The following is a 22,085-nucleotide window of genomic DNA, read 5'->3' as shown; positions in this document are numbered from 1 at the left end:
GCTATGAGGCTGTACTGTAAGGTGTAACGAAGGCTGTGCTATTAGGCTGTGCTGTAAGGTGTAGCGAAGGCTGTGTTATGAGGCTGTGCTGTAAGGTGTAGTGAAGGCTGTGCTATGAGGCTGTACTGTAAGGTGTAGTGAAGGCTGTGCTATGAGGCTGTACTGTAAGGTGTAGTGAAGGCTGTACTGTTAGGCTGTGCTGTAAGGTGTAGTGAAGGCTGTACTGTTAGGCTGTGCTGTTAGGCTGTGCTGTAAGGTGTAGTGAAGGCTGTGCTGTTAGGCTGTGCTGTAAGGTGTAGTGAAGGCTGTGCTCTTAGGCTGTGCTGTAAGGTGTAGTGAAGGCTGTGCTGTGAGGCTGTGCTGTAAGGTGTAGTGAAGGCTGTGCTGTGAGGCTGTGCTGTAAGGTGTAGTGAAGGCTGTGCTGTTAGGCTGTGCTATGAGGCTGTGCTGTAAGGTGTAGTGAAGGCTGTGCTGTTAGGCTGTGCTGTAAGGTGTAGTGGAGGCTGTGCTATGAGGCTGTGCTGTAAGGTGTAGTGAAGGCTGTGCTGTTAGGCTGTGCTGTAAGGTGTAGTGAAGGCTGTGCTGTTAGGCTGTGCTGTGAGGCTGTGCTGTAAGGTGTAGTGAAGGCTGTGCTGTTAGGTTGTGCTGTTAGGCTGTGCTGTAAGGTGTAGTGAAGGCTGTGCTGTTAGGCTGTGCTGTAAGGTGTAGTGAAGGCTGTGCTGTTAGGCTGTGCTGTTAGGCTGTGCTGTAAGGTGTAGTGAAGGCTGTGCTGTTAGGTTGTGCTGTTAGGCTGTGCTGTAAGGTGTAGTGAAGGCTGTGCTATGAGGCTGTGCTGAAAGGTGTAGTGAAGGCTGTACTGTTAGGCTGTGCTGTTAGGCTGTGCTGTAAGGTGTAGTGAAGGCTGTGCTATGAGGCTGCGCTGTAAGGTGTAGTGAAGGCTGTGCTGTTAGGCTGTGCTGTAAGGTGTAGTGAAGGCTGTGCTGTTAGGCTGTGCTGTAAGGTGTAGTGAAGGCTGTGCTATGAGGCTGTGCTGTAAGGTGTAGCGAAGGCTGTGCTGTTAGGCTGTGCTGTAAGGTGTAGTGAAGGCTGTGCTATGAGGCTGTGCTGTAAGGTGTAGCGAAGGCTGTGCTGTTAGGCTGTGCTGTGAGGCTGTGCTGTAAGGTGTAGTGAAGGCTGTGCTGTTAGGCTGTGCTATGAGGCTGTGCTGTAAGGTGTAGTGAAGGCTGTGCTGTTAGGCTGTACTGTAAGGTGTACCGAAGGTGTAGTGAAGGCTGTGCTATGAGGCTGTACTGTAAGGTGTAGTGAAGGCTGTGCTATGAGGCTGTACTGTAAGGTGTAGTGAAGGCTGTACTGTTAGGCTGTGCTGTAAGGTGTAGTGAAGGCTGTACTGTTAGGCTGTGCTGTTAGGCTGTGCTGTAAGGTGTAGTGAAGGCTGTGCTGTTAGGCTGTGCTGTAAGGTGTAGTGAAGGCTGTGCTCTTAGGCTGTGCTGTAAGGTGTAGTGAAGGCTGTGCTGTGAGGCTGTGCTGTAAGGTGTAGTGAAGGCTGTGCTGTTAGGCTGTGCTGTAAGGTGTAGTGAAGGCTGTGCTGTTAGGCTGTGCTGTGAGGCTGTGCTGTAAGGTGTAGTGAAGGCTGTGCTGTTAGGCTGTGCTGTTAGGCTGTGCTGTAAGGTGTAGTGAAGGCTGTGCTATTAGGCTGTGCTGTAAGGTGTAGTGAAGGCTGTGCTGTTAGGCTGTGCTGTAAGGTGTAGTGAAGGCTGTGCTGTTAGGCTGTGCTGTAAGGTGTAGTGGAGGCTGTGCTATGAGGCTGTGCTGTAAGGTGTAGTGAAGGCTGTGCTGTTAGGCTGTGCTGTAAGGTGTAGTGAAGGCTGTGCTGTTAGGCTGTGCTGTAAGGTGTAGTGAAGGCTGTGCTATGAGGCTGTGCTGAAAGGTGTAGTGAAGGCTGTGCTGTTAGGCTGTGCTGTTAGGCTGTGCTGTAAGGTGTAGTGAAGGCTGTGCTGTAAGGTGTAGTGAAGGCTGTGCTATGAGGCTGTGCTGTAAGGTGTAGTGAAGGCTGTGCTGTTAGGCTGTGTGGTAAGGTGTAGTGAAGGCTGTGCTATTAGGCTGTACTGTAAGGTGTAGCGAAGGCTGTGCTATGAGGCTGTGCTGTAAGGTGTAGCGAAGGCTGTGCTATGAGGCTGTACTGTAAGGTGTAGTGAAGGCTGTGCTATGAGGCTGTACTGTAAGGTGTAGTGAAGGCTGTACTGTTAGGCTGTGCTGTAAGGTGTAGTGAAGGCTGTACTGTTAGGCTGTGCTGTTAGGCTGTGCTGTAAGGTGTAGTGAAGGCTGTGCTGTAAGGTGTAGTGAAGGCTGTGCTATGAGGCTGTGCTGTAAGGTGTAGTGAAGGCTGTGCTGTTAGGCTGTGCTGTAAGGTGTAGTGAAGGCTGTGCTGTTAGGCTGTGCTGTAAGGTGTAGTGAAGGCTGTGCTATGAGGCTGTGCTGTAAGGTGTAGTGAAGGCTGTGCTGTTAGGCTGTGCTGTAAGGTGTAGTGAAGGCTGTGCTATGAGGCTGTGCTGTAAGGTGTAGTGAAGGCTGTGCTGTTAGGCTGTGCTGTAAGGTGTAGTGAAGGCTGTGCTGTTAGGCTGTGCTGTAAGGTGTAGTGGAGGCTGTGCTATGAGGCTGTGCTGTAAGGTGTAGTGAAGGCTGTGCTGTTAGGCTGTGCTGTAAGGTGTAGTGAAGGCTGTGCTGTTAGGCTGTGCTGTAAGGTGTAGTGAAGGCTGTGCTGTTAGGCTGTGCTGTGAGGCTGTGCTGTAAGGTGTAGTGAAGGCTGTGCTGTTAGGTTGTGCTGTTAGGCTGTGCTGTAAGGTGTAGTGAAGGCTGTGCTGTTAGGCTGTGCTGTAAGGTGTAGTGAAGGCTGTGCTGTTAGGCTGTGCTGTAGGCTGTGCTGTAAGGTGTAGTGAAGGCTGTGCTGTTAGGTTGTGCTGTTAGGCTGTGCTGTAAGGTGTAGTGAAGGCTGTGCTATGAGGCTGTGCTGAAAGGTGTAGTGAAGGCTGTACTGTTAGGCTGTGCTGTTAGGCTGTGCTGTAAGGTGTAGTGAAGGCTGTGCTATGAGGCTGCGCTGTAAGGTGTAGTGAAGGCTGTGCTGTTAGGCTGTGCTGTAAGGTGTAGTGAAGGCTGTGCTGTTAGGCTGTGCTGTAAGGTGTAGTGAAGGCTGTGCTATGAGGCTGTGCTGTAAGGTGTAGCGAAGGCTGTGCTGTTAGGCTGTGCTGTAAGGTGTAGTGAAGGCTGTGCTATGAGGCTGTGCTGTAAGGTGTAGCGAAGTCTGTGCTGTTAGGCTGTGCTGTGAGGCTGTGCTGTAAGGTGTAGTGAAGGCTGTGCTGTTAGGCTGTGCTATGAGGCTGTGCTGTAAGGTGTAGTGAAGGCTGTGCTGTTAGGCTGTACTGTAAGGTGTACCGAAGGCGTAGTGAAGGCTGTGCTATGAGGCTGTACTGTAAGGTGTAGTGAAGGCTGTGCTATGAGGCTGTACTGTAAGGTGTAGTGAAGGCTGTACTGTTAGGCTGTGCTGTAAGGTGTAGTGAAGGCTGTACTGTTAGGCTGTGCTGTTAGGCTGTGCTGTAAGGTGTAGTGAAGGCTGTGCTGTTAGGCTGTGCTGTAAGGTGTAGTGAAGGCTGTGCTCTTAGGCTGTGCTGTAAGGTGTAGTGAAGGCTGTGCTGTGAGGCTGTGCTGTAAGGTGTAGTGAAGGCTGTGCTGTTAGGCTGTGCTGTAAGGTGTAGTGAAGGCTGTGCTGTTAGGCTGTGCTGTGAGGCTGTGCTGTAAGGTGTAGTGAAGGCTGTGCTGTTAGGCTGTGCTGTTAGGCTGTGCTGTAAGGTGTAGTGAAGGCTGTGCTATTAGGCTGTGCTGTAAGGTGTAGTGAAGGCTGTGCTGTTAGGCTGTGCTGTAAGGTGTAGTGAAGGCTGTGCTGTTAGGCTGTGCTGTAAGGTGTAGTGGAGGCTGTGCTATGAGGCTGTGCTGTAAGGTGTAGTGAAGGCTGTGCTGTTAGGCTGTGCTGTAAGGTGTAGTGAAGGCTGTGCTGTTAGGCTGTACTGTAAGGTGTAGCGAAGGCTGTGCTATTAGGCTGTACTGTAGGTGTAGTGAAGGCTGTGCTGTTAGGCTGTACTGTAAGGTGTAGCGAATGCTGTGCTATGAGGCTGTACTGTAAGGTGTAGTGAAAGCTGTGCTGTTAGGCTTTGCTATGAGGCTGCGCTGTAAGGTGTAGCGAAGGCTGTGCTATTAGGCTGGGTTGTAAAGGGGTAGTGAAGGCTGTGCTATGAGGCTGTGCTGTAAGGTGTAGTGAAGGCTGTGCTATTAGGCTGTGCTGTAAGGTGTAGTGAAGGTTGTGCTATTAGGCTGTGCTGTAAGGTGTAGCAAAGGCTGTGCTATGAGGCTGTGCTGTATGGTGTACCGAAGGCTGTGCTATTAGGCTGTACTGTAAGGTGTAGTGAAGGCTGTGCTATGAGGCTGTGCTGTAAGGTGTAGTGAAGGCTGTGCTATTAGGCTGTGCTGTAAGGTGTAGTGAAGGCTGTGCTATGAGGCTGTGCTGTAAGATGTAGTGAAGGCTGTGCTATGAGGCTGTGCTGTAAGGTGTAGTGAAGGCTGTGCTATGAGGCTGTGCTGTAAGGTGTAGTGAAGGCTGTGCTATGAGGCTGTGCTGTGAGGTGTAGTGAAGGCTGTGCTATGAGGCTGTGCTGTAAGATGTAGTGAAGGCTGCGCTATGAGGCTGTGCTTTAAGGTGTAGTGAAGGCTGTGCTATGAGGCTGTGCTGTAAGGTGTAGTGAAGGCTGTGCTATGAGGCTGTGCTGTAAGGTGTAGTGAAGGCTGTGCTATTAGGCTCTGCTGTGAGGTGTAGTGAAGGCTGTGCTATGAGGCTGTGCTGTAAGATGTAGTGAATGCTGTGCTATGAGGCTGTGCTGTAAGGTGTAGTGAAGGCTGTGCTCTATACAGCCAACAAATACAGATATTACTGTATTACTAATTCAGTGTATACAGTCAAATACATAACAAACAGAAAATACACCTAAATACATAATATACAGCATAAACAGATGTGACCCATATTGTCGAATGCAGAATTCTCACTAAAGCCGTCATCATATGTGGGACTTGGGCGCCATCTAGTGGACAATATCTGGAACTGACAGCGACCACATTCCAAAAAATGCTGTGACATCACGACTAATATCGTTAGAACTAGTCATTCAAATTCCATCACATCAACCACCCTGCTGAAAAAGGACCATTAGAAACCACTAGAAAAGATTAAAACCTAATGGTTTTGCTTTCTAATGGGAATTGGCTTAATGGTTTCCAGTAGAGACCACTAGTTTCTTGGTGTAATAGAAAGTGCAGGTGAAGCCCTCTTCTAAGACCCGCCCCCTGTTAACAAGGGCCAAAAGTGAGAAGCAAAAAAAAAGATTTCAGAAGCAAGAAGAAGAATATACCATCAAAATCAGAAAATAGAAAAAAATGAAAGCAAAAACTGGCAAAATAACACATTTGTATCAGAATGAATAAAATGAGTAGTAATCGTTTTTCAAAAAAGTTAAATTTGATTTAATTGTCTTTGCAACAGATTTGATCATTTTTTGTTAGTGGATTTTATTACTTTATTTAAGACTTTTAGCACAACATTAACTCCATAGAGCTGGCCTCTTTTTCACAGCTGCTTATTCGAACATTCTGTTTCACCTGTAGGTGGCACTGACGAGTCAGTATTCATTATTAATGTGGGATCACTGTAAACAGTGCTGAGTCGGCTCTTTACACCATCTGCACCAAATAAACTTAGATTCTATTGCTCTGATGATCAGACAGGTATGTTTACCTTTTACACTGCCTCAACTTCAAGGTCATTATGATGAAATAAATTGTAACAATAATGTCTGTGTATGAACACATGCTAACCAAAATAAAGAAAAGAAGTTTTGCATCATCATTAATAAGAATTACTAGAGGCCTATGGGTTAATAAATGCTACTACTACTACTACTACTACTACTACTAATAATAATAATAATAATTGATCATAATAATAATAATCATAATAATAATAATGATAACAAAAATACATTTATCTAGTATCTTTCTCTACCTCAATAACACTCAGTAATATCAGTAATAACTCTGAGTTAAGTGAAAAGTTATAGTTCAGCTACATATATACTTAAATGTACTTGAATAATTAGTTCACCATGATGTCAATATCAGACAAAAACTCTGTACCATTAAAACCAGGACTGTATAAAATAATATAACGATTTCAGGCTGACCCAGAAACTGACCTTAACGTACATGAATGACATTTTCTGAAGTAGAACTGTTCAGACTGACCCACAGTGACCTTTACTTGTAGAACTATCATGATATGTTATATTAAAAGGTCTTATATTAGTGTCTTACATTAGCGGTGTCCAGTTCTGGTCCTGGAGATCTACCACTCGGCAGAGTTTAGCTCCACCCCTATTCTAACACACCTGGTCCAGGTAATGAAGGCCTTCAGGAGCTTCTGAACATTAGAACCAGTGTGCTGTTGTGGTAGATCATCAGAACCAGGATTGGACACCCCTGTCTTACACGCACCTGTGCACTAACCATGTTATTAAAGGTTTAAACACATTGAGCCACCAACATATCAACATATAATGAAAGGACAGGGCTTCCTAAATTCATAATTTGGTTTCTAAGTGGCTCAAAGTGATTTCACAAAAAGACAGACTACAGAAAATGGCTTATTTACTTTTATTCACTTGTGAACAGACCAGAGTATAAATGATTAACATGTCTACTAGCAACCTTAGCATGAAAGAACAGGACTTCCTGAAATATTAAAACTGGGTTTCAGACTCAGCCAAAATGATTTTATCTTTAAAAGTACTGTAATGTATTGTGTAGAATGGCTTTACTGTGCTATGCACACCTGGTCCACAAAATAAAGAGTTAAAACACATTTGAAAAACATTTCACCACTAAAACACAATGACAGAATAGAAAGGCCTAAAATAATATAATTTAATTTCTGAATTACATGTATTTACTAAGTTGACCTCCATTCTTTCTTCACATCAGACTGTTGTCCCATTTACATTCACTAATAATTTGTATATTTTGTTCTTTTTTCATTTCTACACACTTCAGATCAGATATAAGCTCATTATGCCACACCTGTCTAAACCAGTCCAGTCTGTCTGTTTTAATACAGCGCCAATACAAACCCAGTTCTTTTCTTTTTTTGGTGATTTAAAGGCCAAAGTGTCCGCACTGAAACTGTGAACTGCATTATTAAATGTAGATCTGGACTCTAATATACCAACTACAGTCATGTGCAAAAGCTTGAACACCCACAATATGTTCAGTAAATAAACAGTAGCTGTGTATTAAAATGTACAGTAGTGTGTCTCTGTAGAGGATGTGTTACTTATTTACTCTCGGAAATTCAATAAACATGTCATTTTGTGTACGACTATGGGGTGTCAGTAGTCAGAGTTCTGTATACAGTTAAACTGTTATGTGCTGCTGTTCATGGCAGCAGTAATAAGGTGCAGAGGGGGGGTCGTATGGTAGGTGAGGGTGGGATTGTCCATGTGAGTCCACGTGAGTTCTAGGTGTGAGTGAAGGCCACATGCTGCTGCACTGAGTGAGAGTTCAGCAGCCTGATGTCCTGCAGAGAGAACCTGTCTCAGGACCGGCTGCTCTGGAGTTTATGCTGAAAACAGACTGTGGCTCTTTACTCTACACTCCTCCTCCTGCCCACCCTGGATAAACCCCACTGCACCGTTACTGGACTGTGTCTCTGTTTCAGGTGTGTGTCTGAGTGTTGTGTTTGAAGCTGTTTGTGATCCTTGACTCTCCTGACTGACAGTAGAGGGTTGTGCTTCTGCAGTAGTGACCAGTTTCTGAGGTTCCTCATGATTAACTGCTGTGTTCTGTTGCTCAGGTTGTGGAAGTCCAGCAAGAGCTTCAGTTTGGCTCAAGCTGGACTGAACTGACCTGAGATGAACCATCTGGAACAGGAACTGTGTGACCATCAGGTGTCTTTTTTGTGAGTTGGTGGTGCTTGGGGTCTTGCAGTCTGCCAGTGACGTATCACATAGCAACAGTTTTCTGTTCAGGCAGGACTCCAGCAGGGCCTCCCTCAAACAGCCACGAACATTCTTTCTTATTGTTCGGTGACTGAAGTGCTTATGCTGGAAAACAAATCTTACAAAGGAAAACGAAGTCTAAATTCACCCTAAAGGTCGAGTCTAGTAATGATACAGATCACTCTAAAAACAAAAAAAGTAAAAAAAAACATCTTGACAACACAAACACCTACACATGATCCCTTTGCCACACATGCATCAGTTTTTCATTCTCTGTTACTCATTTCATCTAGAGGATATCCAGATTAATTATTGATAAATTGTGAGATCTTATGGAAAGATACAATGCTTGGGTTATTTAATTATGATGAAGTAAAAAAACAGCTTTTTATTACTTTAAATCTAATTTCTAGCTAAATTCACATTTATAAATCGAAATTTTCAAACTCATTCTGTTGGGCTCTGGCAAAGAGGGAGGTGTAGATTGTTCCTCTCCCCCTCCGTTCCTCTAAAAATGGTTATATTTCCTTTCACATGTTCTGGTGCTGTAATACACATATTCATAAATGGGGGATGGAGTTTCACAGAAAAGAGGTTCGATAGATTCTGCTCTGGAAGTCACTTCTCCCACTTCTAAAAGTTTTATAATAAGATCAAATGGATTAGCAATTATGATTTTTACAGCCTGTTTAGCTCATGTTTACCAGGGGTGCCAATATTTGTGGAAAGCACTGTATGTAAATACATATTCCTCTCAAAAAAGACCATTACACTGCAGTGCTCAGTACTTAAGTAGATTTTCCACCCACTTCTTTTGTATTTCTACTTGAGTTGTTTTGTGGAAGGTACTTTTACTTGTGTAATTATTTTATGCAAGTATCAATACTTTTATTTTAGTATGGATTAAGGCTGCTCTGCCCACCTCTTAACATGGTCATGAACAGTGTCAGTGTTAGTTTTGATGCTGCTTCAGTAGCTGCAGCCCCAGATAGCAATATTTGTTAGCGAACATCTCTGAAGAAGATCATTCTCTTTTCATATGTATTTTCATATGTTTTGTGTGTGTGTGTGTGTGTGTGTGTGTGTGTGTGATATTATATCTGTTATTTTGTTTGGATTGTGGACTAAGTGGACTAAATTACACGTGTGGGTGTTTGTTTATTGATCAGAAGTTTTGCAGGGATGTAAGCACTCTGTTACTCTCACATTCACCACCAAGAAAAGAGAGAAACAGAAAATAAAGATGCAGATCATCTTTGTGAATACCAGTTTAAATTTAACTGATTAGGTCACTGATACTGATACCAAAAATATGCTCCATAATTCATAATCAAACGCATATCATTATTTATTACTTGTCTCTTGTTATTAACAGCAGCTTGCAGTGCAGGAACGATATGATTGTTTGCAAAGAGTGAAATGTTAAAGCAGCAGGTTGTACAAACAGTACAGCGAAAAACATGCTCTGGAAAAAAAAAAAAAACATGCTCTGGTGGTGATTCCCTCGTGAATTAACAAGGTTCAGCTGTTTGGTGCTGCCTGAATTCAGGTGGAATCGCATGTCAAAACTGAACTACTAAAAAAAACATTTGACAGGTTCGCACCAACCAGGGCGGGTCTGACAGCACCTCCCAGCTGAAATGGAGACTCTGATTGGCTCTGCTGAGTTTTACTCTGCCTGTTCATGCTGGTCAGCGCTTCATGCAGTTTAGAGAAAGCGGAGGTCTTTATGTGCGTCCTGAACTCAAAAAGTGGTGGGGTGTCGCCACAGTACTGTGAAAAGTTTTGGGGCAAATGGCTGCTCACCACTGTGGTTCTGGCAGCCCTGAACCATTAGGATTAAAGCCTGATTGTTTTTTTGTACCTTTATTTCTGAGAGTGTACCTTGAAATTTGATCACTAAAATATTTCAGAAATCATAGTATTTTTGCATTAATGTTTGAGTCCGTTTAACATCTCATGCATGAAACATCGAGTCATCAACTGTATGAAAAATTTCTATTTTAACCCTTCAACATCCACTCAGACCTAAACACATTCACACTTTGGACCTGACTTGGATGGTGCAGACTTTCTCTTTAGTTCGATTTTGACCTGTGACTCTACATGAATTCAGGCAGCACCAAAGAACTGAACCGCGCTGATTCACAACGGAATTTAACACCAGAGTGTGTTTTTTCGACTGCAAATTTTTGCCGTACTGTCTGCACAACCTGCTGCTTTAGAGCTTATCATTCCTGCACTGCAAGCTGCTTCAAATAATGAAGGATGAGTAATAAAATAATGATATGCATTACATTATGGATTATGGAGCATATTTTTGGCCAAGCTTCAGCGACCTGGTCAGTTAAATTTAAATTGGTATTCACAAAGATGGTAAGCGTCTCTATTTTCTGTTGTTCAGTTTTCATGGTGGTGAATGTGAGAGTATGAGAGCGCTGGCGTTCCTGCAAAACTTCTGCTCAATAAACAAACAATTTAGTCCACTTTAGCCCCTGCAGTCCTGCAGTTATCAACTGTGTGGAATCCTGTCTGCAGTCAGACTCTCCACGTTTCTTCTACTTTGAGTTCCGAGTCTTTTCGAGTCATGATGCTCAAGTCTGAGTCAGAGTCACTGGTGTTGAAGTCAAAGTTGAGTCCCAAGTCTTTGTCAGTTATGTCTGAAGTCATCAAATTCGTAACTCAAGTCAGACTTGAATCCAAGTCACATGACTCGATTCCACACCTCTGGAACTACAAACTTCAACAAAGCAAGAAAACTAAATCTTGACAATGAAGAGAGGTTCACCTGAGCACCTCACTGGGACGCCTGTCTGCCTGACAGCAATTTCAGATAAAGTGTTCTGGACTGACAGCTAACAGGACGCTGCCTGGGCCTTCCATGAGGGGATGGATGAGCAACAACAATGGACAAAGGTCACTATGGCACTGAATAAAACATGATCAACATCACACGGAAAAAGCACTGAAAAACAAACTCATCAGCTCTCTCAGCTTTACTGACCACTGACACAGGAAAAGAGAAGGTCAAATCAAACTGAGTCAAAATGGACAGAAGATTCAGCACAAAATGTCCCACAAACACTCTACAGGACAGCTGAGCAGAACTATTCTCCTATTCTCACTCCTTTAGGTGCTGTTTTGTTTCTTTTCAAATTCAATTCCAAAACGTACTTTAATTTTCATTGATTTTTCATTACCCGTTGGTTGATTCACAGTTTTTATGAAGCACTTTGACCTAAATTTACGAAACATGCAGGGTTTATTATTATTATTATTATTATTATTATTACTGTGTACTGTGTAGTTACATGGTACTAGGCATGGTATAATTGTTCTAGTTTAGGTGTTGGGGACTCCCTCAGTCTTCCCTGACCTTTTTTCTACAGGCTACACCACCGGATATGAATAGTATCAACACCATAAAACAGTAAAATAAGCAGATCCGAAGGGAAAATAACATTGCTTCAGTTTACTGTACTTGTGTATGTAATATTTCAGAAAAAACAATAATATAATTTTGTGTTACAATTTGAAAACAGAGAATAAATCAGTGTAATGTAGTGAGAAAATCATAATCTTATATATCGCTGTTGTCGGAACAAAACCTCATTTCTCAAAAATGGTAACTTTACAGGAGAAAAAAAACATAGTTTACTTTTAATGTAAGTCAATAGAACCAGGATTTTTTCCAGGTCATTTTGGGCTTTTTCTTTTTTGTCTATTCACCATGAAATTTACAAACAATGTAAAGAGCAATTGGCATTTTTAAATTATGTCAAAATGGATATACAAGGTCTTCATTTTATATATATATATATATATATATATATATATATATAGTATATATATATATAATGTGTGTGTGTGTGTGTGTGTGTCTATAAACCCCATTAAATAAAACCCGTAGTTTTTATTGATCATCTCTAAGCCGATCGGCGATGTTTATCGTTGCTGGTTGGAGTTTATTGCTGTTCACTGCTGAGAGTTTCAGCAGGGCGAACGGGCGCGTTCTCTTTTTAGCTCCATCTCAAATCGCTCCCTACTCCCTATCTAGTGCACTAAGTAGCTCTTATAAAAGCTAATAGCTTCTACATCCAAACAAGGCGCTGTAAATATAATAGAGTCATTTGGGATTCAGCCACAGGCTGCACGACTTCTCACTGGACATGTAATTCACTATTTTGGTGTAGATGCCATCGTCTGACCTGCGCTACAAAGAGAGCCTGGAGCCGTTATTATCACGCTTTTAGGCAGCTTAGTTCACTATTAGCATAATGAGCTACATTACCGACTTAGTAAAGCGTGGGAACGAGATCCTAATGCATGGCCACGACTTAGTAAGCCATGATTTCATTCCCACGCCTTACTAAGTTGTGGCCACGCATTAGGATCTCGTTCCCACACATTATTTTTATTTATACAAGATGTCACCAGCGGGGCTCCGTAGGGGGCTTTCACTGTGAGATGATTTTCTTTTCTAACTCTGCGTTTTAAAAATCTCAGACGCTGCAGACTCGATCTCCACCATCCCCCTGATTACCTTCGTGTACGGAGCCCCGCTGGTGACATCCTGTATAAATAAAAATAATGTGACTCAGTAAGGCGTGGGAATGAGATGATTAAGTCGTGGCCATGACTTAGTAAAGCGTGGGAACGAGATCACGGCTTACTAAGTCGTGGCCACGAATAAGGAACTCGTTACCATGCTTTACTAAGTCGTGGCCACGACTTAATCATCTCATTCCCACGCCTTATTAAGTCGTGGCCATGCATTATTTTTTATTTATACAGGATGTCACCAGCGGGGCTCCGTATTTGTGTGTTAATGTTGATGATGAAATATTACAGTGATAGTGGTGAATAATGAGGAGACGGAGCTGAACGTGTGTGTGTTTATTAGGAGGAGTAACGTTAGCGCGCTCCGCTAAAGTGCTTCTGATGCTAAATAAATTCTTTAATACAAATTTTTAGCATCAGCAAATTACCTCAGCTAATAAGTGCGAGGCTGAAGCTTCTTATTTGCCAGCTTCTATTTAGAATTTCCCCATTCCACCTTAAATGGTGCAGCAGTTACACTCTGGTGCCTGAGGCGAATCTGTGGGCGCAGAATGCAACTGTTGTACTGTTTAAGGTGGAACGGGGAAATTTAAGTAAGAAGCTGACTTTAGCCTCGTTTACTCAGTCAGTCAGGAGAGCTAACGTTAGCTTAGCATTAGCAAATTACCTCAGCTAATAAGTGCGAGGCTGAAGCCAGCTTCTGTTTATAATTTCCCGTTCCACCTTAAATGGTCTGGCAGTTACACTCTGGTGGCTGAGGCAAGTCTGAGGGGGCAGAATGCAACTGTTGTACTGTTTAAGGTGGAATGGGGAAATTTAAGAAAGAAGCTGACTTTAGCCTCGTTTACTCAGTCAGTTAGGAGAGCTAACGTTAGCTTAGCATTAGCAAATTACTTAGCTAATAAGTGCGAGGCTGAAGCTTCTTATTCGCCAGCTTCTGTTTATAATTTCCCCGTTCCACCTTAAATGGTGCAGCAGTTACACTCTGGTGCCTGAGGCGAGTCTGATGTGCTGGAATGTAACTGTTGTACTATTTAAGGTGGAACGGGGAAATTTAAGTAAGAAGCTGACTTTAGCCTCGTTTACTCAGTCAAGAGAGCTAACGTTAGCTTAGCATTAGCAAATTACTTAGCTAATAAGTGCAAGGCTGAAGCCAGCTTCTGTTTATAATTTCCCGTTCCACCTTAAATGGTCTGGCAGTTACAGTCTGGTGCCTGAGGCGAGTCTGATGTGCCGGAATGTAACCGTTGTACTATTTAAGGCGGAACGGGGAAATTTAAGTAAGAAGATGACTTTAGCCTCGTTTACTCAGTTTAGTCAGTCAGGAGAGCTAACGTTAGCTTAGCCTTAGCAAATTACCTCAGCTAATAAGTGCGAGGCTGAAGCCAGCTTCTGTTTATAATTTCTCGTTCCACCTTAAGTGGTGAAGCAGTTACAGTCTGGGGCCTGAGATGAGTCTGAGGGGGCAGAATGCAACTGTTGCACTATTTAAGGTGGAACGGGGAAATTCGAGTAAGAAGCTGATTTTAGCCTCGTTTACTCAGGTAATACAAATGTTATTAAGCTAGGTGAGCTGTTAGCCCAACAACCCTTCATTCTGTAAGTATTCATGCTAGAGATATGTGGTTGTGGCTGAGCCTTTACTAAGAGGAGAATGTTTTTAATGGGCCCAAAGTGTCTGTTCATCATGAACTTTTAGGGTAGCAATAGGTGGAAAATTGATCAAATGTCTACTTGGCCAGTTGGCAGACAGTAGATCTGTTTCTACAGTGTTTTAAGCACAGATCTTTCATGACCTAAACACTATATCTGTCCACCTACACAGATCAGACAAAGGTATTAAAGTCAAACAGGATCAATTAGTTCATTTTTTGTTTGAATGGGCAAAAATCTTCTCACCTGACTGGCCTTCTATGGTGCTGCCACTAATGACCATCAACAGAGTGAGGAATTCAGGGATATACAATTGCTTTACGATCAACACCACTAATAGCTATACATACATAAATATGTAGCAATATATAGCTAATAAAGGTAGTAATAGTTTGACATACTTAATAGAAATATGAAAGCAAATAATCTGTGAAATTTCCTAAACTTCTCAAAATAGTTAAAATAGCTAACGTTCATGCTTCACGTCTTTACCTCACATATACTTTGAAATGAATATTTCATAAACACAATTCCATATTGTAGGTAGACATCATCACTCTGTAACTACTTTCACTACTATTATATATTTTGAAAAAGGCCTAATCTTTAATTTAATTATTTTACAGAGTGAGTAGCACCAGAGACCATCCCCAGGTCTGATTCGATTGGCTTACAACTTATGAGGTCTATATGATTACGCTTTTCCTCAGTGCTAGACAGCAGAGGATCGCCGTCTCTTGTTATGTTAGTAAATCAAAGTTAAAGGTAAATTTGGTTCCAGCCATTAGAGCAGACATTAGAGATTAAACGTTTGGGACCCACAGTCAAAAAAATAGTTAAAACGTATGTTTTTTTAATTACATGTCAATTTTCCATTCAGTTTAAATACATAAATCCAATGAAAAAAATGGTATTATAATTTATGTTTCTCCATCATGTTCAATAAACCTGAATGAATTAATGTTTAAATTAGAAGTGCTTGTAGGATTTATGCAATTTGAGATCACCTACAGTTACAAAAACCATGAACTGTTGATTTGAATATTAACGGAATCCCACCCACTGTTTATGTAATCTACCTTTTGTACCCGTTAACATGACCGCAGACACAAGGATGCTAGCTAGCTAGGTCGCTGGTGTTGTTTAGAGTATCTCTCAAAATAAGCAAAATAAAACATTAATATGTGGTCAAAAACATTAAAAACACAAGTTAATGCGCATCACTGTTTCATTGCAGTTGCACTGAATAACAAAGGATGGCAGGAGATTGGAGCTGTTTCATGTCCACCATGCCAGCTGAAGCAATTACCTGGTTGATGATGCGTTTCCTGTTACTATAGCACATGCGCACTGCCTCCTAATAAGATTTAGTGGAAAAATCTAACAGGTCTTATACAATTTAATTAAATCAGTTTGGGATTTATCCAAATTGGGTTGCTTCTAATGAATATAAATAAGTAAAGTTTATTATTATTAATGTTTTTAAATAAGTTTTATGTAAAATATTTGTTTAATGTTTATGATGGCCATAAAATCATTTTTTTGAGTGCACCAGCCAGAGGATTTCAACATCACTGAGTCTGGAAAGGACAAAAACTGCGCCTTCAGTCCAGAGAGGTTCAAGAGAAAAACATGGCTAATTGTGAGTGCAGCTAAAAACACTCTCCTGCTCTCCTCACCTGCCCACTTGAGTTCATTCATGGATTTGTGGACTTTGAGAGAAAGGGTTTGGCAAGTTTGCCCAGATGAAAGATCATCGTGTATCTTCTCTTTTCGAGCAGTGAACTTCGCTGGTGGGTCATTCTGCATTATTAAGGCGAGTTATTCCTAAAGCCTGGAAGGTGTGTTTCCCTGCTCTGGAATGTTGTTTGGATGTGTATTTGCAGACCACAGTGATCATAAACTGCTAGATAACTTTAGATTTGTAATGCGATGCTGTTTAACAAGGTTTTGTGAGATCTAATTTTGTTATCATATCACTAATGTTCTCCGCTTCCATAACTGCACAACGCTAATCTGTGAATGTGTAATTTCATTGATGGAGTACTTTTGTGTTTGGGATGGGCCTTAGTTTCTCTAGAACAGAGCATTTCACACCAAACCACTCTGAATGATCATTTCATTCCGCAGAAATTAAGGGGCTGTGACGATCAAACCATCTGCACCTTTAAAAGTGCAGTTCAAAGAAATGCGCTGCACTACATTACAATCTTTCCTCACTCATATTTTGCTTTTCAGAGATAATTTCTCTGGTTCTACATCATGAAGAAGTGCAGCCCACAAAACGGCACTGAATGTCATCTTAAAGTTAACAAGGAATTTTCTAAAAAAGAAAGTCAACAATCCCTTATAAAACAAACAACTCATAAGAAAACTTGCATTCAGACTTAATTCAGTCTTGTTAACAGAACAAAGACAGAATCTACCAATAAACAGATTATTTTAATTGACTGAAACCAAAAACATACATTTTTATTCACATACAGGTTCTCTTGACTGTGATCAGCCTCCAAAACCAACAAGTGAAAATAAAACATTCACTTAGTTTCCCCCATAAACTTCACTGAGAATTAAGACGAGGGACCCTGCATGTTCGATCTTCTGGAAGACAACATTGATTCTGGAAACTTTTGGGGATTAAAAAAATAATAATAATAAGATGCCTTAAACTAGTCCAGTTTGTACAAACTGTTTCATTTTCAGCACAGAAAACTAAACCTGAAGCACAAAAAGAAATACCGCACACCCCACATAACACTTACTTTACTAATAGACAATTGACAAATGATGCGGTGTGAATCATGAATTTGAAGGTGTCATTAAGATTTCAGGAGGCAAATTTATTTATTACATGTTTATTTATAAAAGGGCAGTTCAAAGTGCTTTACAAAGTGCTAAATAAAAGCAAAATAAAAACAATACAATAAAATAAGGGGGAAAATAAAAAAACTAAAATGAATTAAAAAAAGTGCAAAGTCTAAACAGAAAGTGAAAGATGGACAAATTACAAGCAAATCTGAGATCTTCGGGCAGCTGATTCCAGCTTCGAGCAGCAGGCGAGCTGGTTTAGTGCAGCCAAAAGAACTTTTATGCTTCATTTGTTTGGCCAAAACTGTTTCTGCTACATATTGAATACAGTTTATGTAAAGAAACAGAGTTTTAGGATTAAACAGGTGAAGGCTGACATCCTGCATCGCTTGGGGAATCAGTGTGTTATCCCAAAATTCAAACTGAATTTTGGACAGCTGATATTTTACAGCAGATATATTATTGTGCTGTACTTTAATTTAACCAGCGTTTTCCTATCAGGTTTTTTAGGCACTTTGTGGAGGCTGGATTAAAGCTTTGATTTGGATCCATTAGTACACCCAGGTTTCTGACTTGGTCTTTAGATACTGGAGCTCTGAAGTGTGCACTGACCTTTCAGTCATCTTTCCTCCTCACTGCCAAGTAAAACAACTTCTTTGTTGATTTAGCTGGAGGACATAAAAGATCCTAAAATTCTATTTAAGATTTATTTCTCTAACACTTTTTACAACGAGCGTCACAAAGCAGGTTCAGAGAAAATCCAGGTCCGAGCCCCAAATGAGCGACAGTGGCAAGGAAAAACTCCCTAAGAGCAAGAGGAAGAAACCTTGAGAGGAACCAAGACTCAAAAGGGGAACCCATCCTCCTCTGGGCGTCGCAGGATTTGCTCTGAGCACTGACTCAAAGTATCTATGGGACCACAGGCTTTTGTGAGAGAGTGAGGTAAACCTGGGAGTCGTCAGGATAACCGTGGTAAGTGATTTTGTTTTCTGGCAGGATTCAGCCTAATGGGAGCATGTAGAGAGACTATGAAGATGTTAATGGAATATATGAACAAACTGAAAGGGGCACAAGGCAGCTTATTTCCTAAAGCAGGAGAACATCCTGGTGAAAATAGACGCTCTCCTAGGCTTCTCTTTTCTTGAAGTCGCACTGATGGATCCACCTGCAGAAAGAAGATCTCACATTCAGTGTCTGCATACCTAATAATTGAAATGGCTATTTTACTAAATATGTAATGCCTGTTTTAAAGTTATATTGCCATTTATTAAATCTAAACCACACATAAACTTAATTAACAATGTAAACTTACTCATATCAGCAGTGCGGCGACTCTGCAAATGGTCCTGATCTGAGGTATGACTGTCATTATTGTCCTTTCTGGATTTCTGTGATGTGAGAAATTGATCATATTATCAACCTCGTAATCATTTAAGTCTCACCACAATTCAAAGTGTTAATATTATTAATGCATATAATATGTTAATAATATGATGTACATAATGTTATTGGGCAAAAATAACATTAAAACTACTTAAAAATAATTCTTACCTTTTTGAAGATGCTGAGTTTTGGCATCTTGAGATGGAAGATGATGTTCTTGAGCTTCTTCAAGTTTCCGTTCTTCGCCCGCCCTGTTTCGGGCACCGCAGTTGAAGCATCTGCATCTAGATGCTTCCGTAAGGCAGTCATCACGGCCTCGTCAAAGGCAGAGTCCAGAGGGTTCAAAGCTTTGTGCAGAGAACCTCCCTTACCAAACCTTTGAAGGAGCTCAACAAACGTACCCCTTAGAACTTCCTCTAGCTTTGCAGCACCAGAGGATGCAGAGAACTCGCTGAGAATTCTCTCAATCAGCTCTTTCGGATCGTTGGAGCTCGCTTCTTTTGTCAGGTCTGATGAAGGTGCTGCTGACTGTGCCAGATTTCGAAGAACCAGCCAAGTTGCCAGGCTGGCTTGATCCTTTGTGTCCGACTTAAGCAAGCATCTGCTTGACACTTGGCTTGGTAACAAAAAATCGTCAATGGTCTGGCTGGAGACCAAAGGTTCCTCTTTGACAGAGGGAGAGGAACCAGACTTAACCAATGTAGGACGGTGCAAGTCTTTAGGGTCTGCATTCTTAATTGCCCTAACGATGGAGACTGCCAGAGATCCTGCCAACAGCTCACTCTGGGCTTTTACAGCTTCAATAAGCTGGTTTTCGGATCCGATTCTCCGAAGAACCTCTGCATACACAGCATCAATGATGGAGCGGTGAAGTTTTTTGAGAGCATGTTCTCCATCTTCTACTGTGACAGCAGTAAAAAGGGCTAAAATTCCTTTGACTGTGTCCGTAACATTCTGGACCTGGTCCTCATCAATTAAGAGAGGAGATCCATGAACCCCAGTGGATGACATCTCCTGTACTTTGCGTAATATTGCACGTATGCAACAATGGAGAGCATCCACGGAAATGGTTGGAGGAGATGTCTTGAGTTTTTCAGAGCTGTGTGAGTCACTTTCAGGTGTCTCTTCAGCATTTGAATCCACAGCATTCAACTCATGATCAGACAGTGCCGACACTTTGTCCATCACGCTGTTCACAATTACTTTGGAGAACAGATCCATTGTGTCAGCAAACACCTCAGATGGGGGTCTTGAGATCTCAAAACTCTCAGGAGTGACTCTGAAGGGCATCACCAGACTTGGAATGTCTTTAGCAGTGGTAGAAGCTGGTCGAGGGGCCATGCAAGACATGAGCAAACATTTTACTGACTCGTCTGCAAATTCAGCAAGAAACTCAGAAGCAAAGGACCGTTGTAGGTCAGTGTGGTTCTGCCGTCTTCTCGTGCCAAGAACAGACTCTGACATGTTCAGAGAAGTTAATCTGTCCATCAGTATGAGCTGCACCATTTTGGCGAACTCCTGAGGGGCTGTGGTCGAAAACAGGTCCTCCACTCTTTTTGCTGCTGCAGCTAACTCCTCAAGAGAGTTAAAAGCACCTGAGCTCTGCAAACCCAGGGAGGCCATCATGGTGCCCAGTAAAGAGGCCATTGAAACCCCCTCTCTGCTCTTGGGTGACTCATGTTCATCAATCACTGATGGTCTTTGAAGGTGTGATATCTTACCTCTACCCTTAGATGACTCAGGAGTAGGGGTCCCAGGAAGTAAAACAGTGTGCTCAGGTGACACAACATGACGAGATCTGTCTGGATCTAAAGAAAGTTTGTCCATGTTTGGTTCCTCTGAGCTGCGATCATTTGACAACAACAAGCCAAGGTGGTCTTTATTTGCCAGAAATGTCTTGTCAACAGTTCCCCCAACACTGATCTCTGAAAGATCGACCTTAGGTGCTTTCTGCTGATACTTTGCAGAAAAATCCCTTAGGTGTCTCATCGCACTTTTATAAGTAGTACACGCAGTGTACCACAGAATCCCTTCAGAGGCGTCAACACCTGATTCCATCCAATCCAAAGGTTCAGAACGTGTTTCTTTCAAACCATCGGATAATATCGTGGAATCCAGATGTTCGCAAATTCCATCAATGACGGAATCGACGAGGTCGAATGCCTTAACCAAACATTCAGACGGAGTTGGTTCCACACTGCAATCTCTTTGGCTAGTGTGAGCACGCCGGGAATGTGGAGAACTTACAAGGAAGCTTGAAGACTTGAGTAAGATTTTACTCACTTCCTGAGCTGCCTTGGTCCGAGTATCCTCATGCTGGATTTTCTGGAGGCTCTTAGCTGAGAAGCTTTGAAGGAAAGAAGGTACCTGACGATCCAGAGCAGTTGCAGGTATGCCGTCTCCAAAGGATGAACCTGAGACCTCTTGAATGTAAGCCATTAAATGGTCTACAAGCAACTCAGACATGAGAGATGTATCAGAGGAACATTGTCCAAGTACTGACTGAGCATCCTCAGATACCTCAGACTTCGTAAATGAGTCCAGTTGGACTAACAGCTCATCCACAAAGATTTTGGCATATAAGGACGCGTTCCTCAGAGTTTGTCCAGGAACGGAAGTCTCCATCTTGCAAGCCATATTTGACAGTTTCATAAGGCTGGGAATTCTGTGAAAGGACTTAGCTCTTTTAAGTGCTTTATCAGCCATGCTTTCGCTTGCACCACAGGCTGAATCAGAGCTGATATCGTCACTGATGGGTGAACTCTGAGAGGATGTTGTTGTGTCACCCAGCTCGGATAGTAAACATTCAACAAAATCTGTGACGCTCATCTTCGGAGGGCAAGACAAATCTGACGCACTCTTGAGTTCTTTGGCTTGATAGATGGAGTAGACCTCAAGAATGACATCTTTTGCACATTCACGAAGTTGTGCCTGATCTTTGGACATCAGATTCTCAGCGCTGGGCTCAACAGACCCACATGAAGATGCCAGGAGCTGGTCTGTCACATTTCTAGGAAGCTCAAGCATGTGAGAATCTTTCTTTGCATCAAGAGCGTCAATGACGGTCTTCACAATGGCATTCATAACTTCTTTGGTGACTGACACCAAAGAATGGTTTGAGGATCCTGGTCTCTCAAGGAAAAGCGACCTGGCATCCATATTTAGAACTTCACAAAGCTTCGGAATGACGACTTTCCGTGATACAGTGGTCAGAATCTTCTCAATGTTTGTGTTCATTCTGGTTATTTTGTCCCTCGTGAACTACAAGCAAAAGAACATATTGACAGTATTAGTCATCACTAGCATTGTCTTACAGGGTTCATCTGCTGTGATTTCACAATAATCATATTACAATAAAAATATGATTTAATTGTATTTGAATGATAAAAGCTCACCATTTGATGCATTCCGCCTAGCATCACTTGTAGTTGCCTGAAAGATAAAAAAAATGCAGAACAGCCATTTAGTGCTAATGTAACAGAGACAGCGACTTTTGCGCTAAAATGATCATAAATGTCAACAAATTCATCATTATTGAGTCTTGTATATTTAATAACCCTAGAGGGAAACGTCATGTCTGTTAGCTTGTTT

The 22,085-nt window shown here is 42.1% G+C and overlaps 1 protein-coding gene across 1 annotated transcript; it reads right to left on the bottom strand.

Moving 5' to 3' along the window:
• Positions 1-14,921: 14,921 nt before the first annotated feature.
• On the bottom strand, positions 14,922-21,371 carry LOC118802842. The gene is made up of 3 exons (XM_036563268.1): positions 18,663-21,371; positions 18,424-18,499; positions 14,922-18,276 (listed from the first exon to the last, which is right to left on the bottom strand). The coding sequence occupies exons 1-3, from the start codon at positions 21,321-21,323 to the stop codon at positions 18,191-18,193; spliced, it is 2,823 nt and encodes a 940-aa protein (XP_036419161.1). The 5' UTR covers positions 21,324-21,371; the 3' UTR covers positions 14,922-18,190.
• Between the last annotated feature and the right edge of the window lie 714 nt (positions 21,372-22,085).

This window comes from Colossoma macropomum, unplaced genomic scaffold, assembly GCF_904425465.1.
Source record: "Colossoma macropomum unplaced genomic scaffold, Colossoma_macropomum, whole genome shotgun sequence".
Classification (NCBI taxonomy): Eukaryota; Metazoa; Chordata; class Actinopteri; order Characiformes; family Serrasalmidae; genus Colossoma; species Colossoma macropomum.
The sequence above is the reverse complement of the archived record's forward strand: the minus strand, read 5'-3'. Positions and strand labels throughout refer to the sequence as shown.

Coding starts and splice junctions, on each gene's coding strand:
- LOC118802842 (XM_036563268.1), bottom strand. CDS start 21,323: ATGAGCGTCACAGATTTTGTTGAATGTTTACTATCCGAGCTGGGTGAC. Junction 18,500..18,662: donor AACTCAGCATCTTCAAAAAG/GTAAGAATTATT, acceptor CTCACATCACAG/AAATCCAGAAAGGACAATAA. Junction 18,277..18,423: donor TCGCCGCACTGCTGATATGA/GTAAGTTTACAT, acceptor TTCTTTCTGCAG/GTGGATCCATCAGTGCGACT.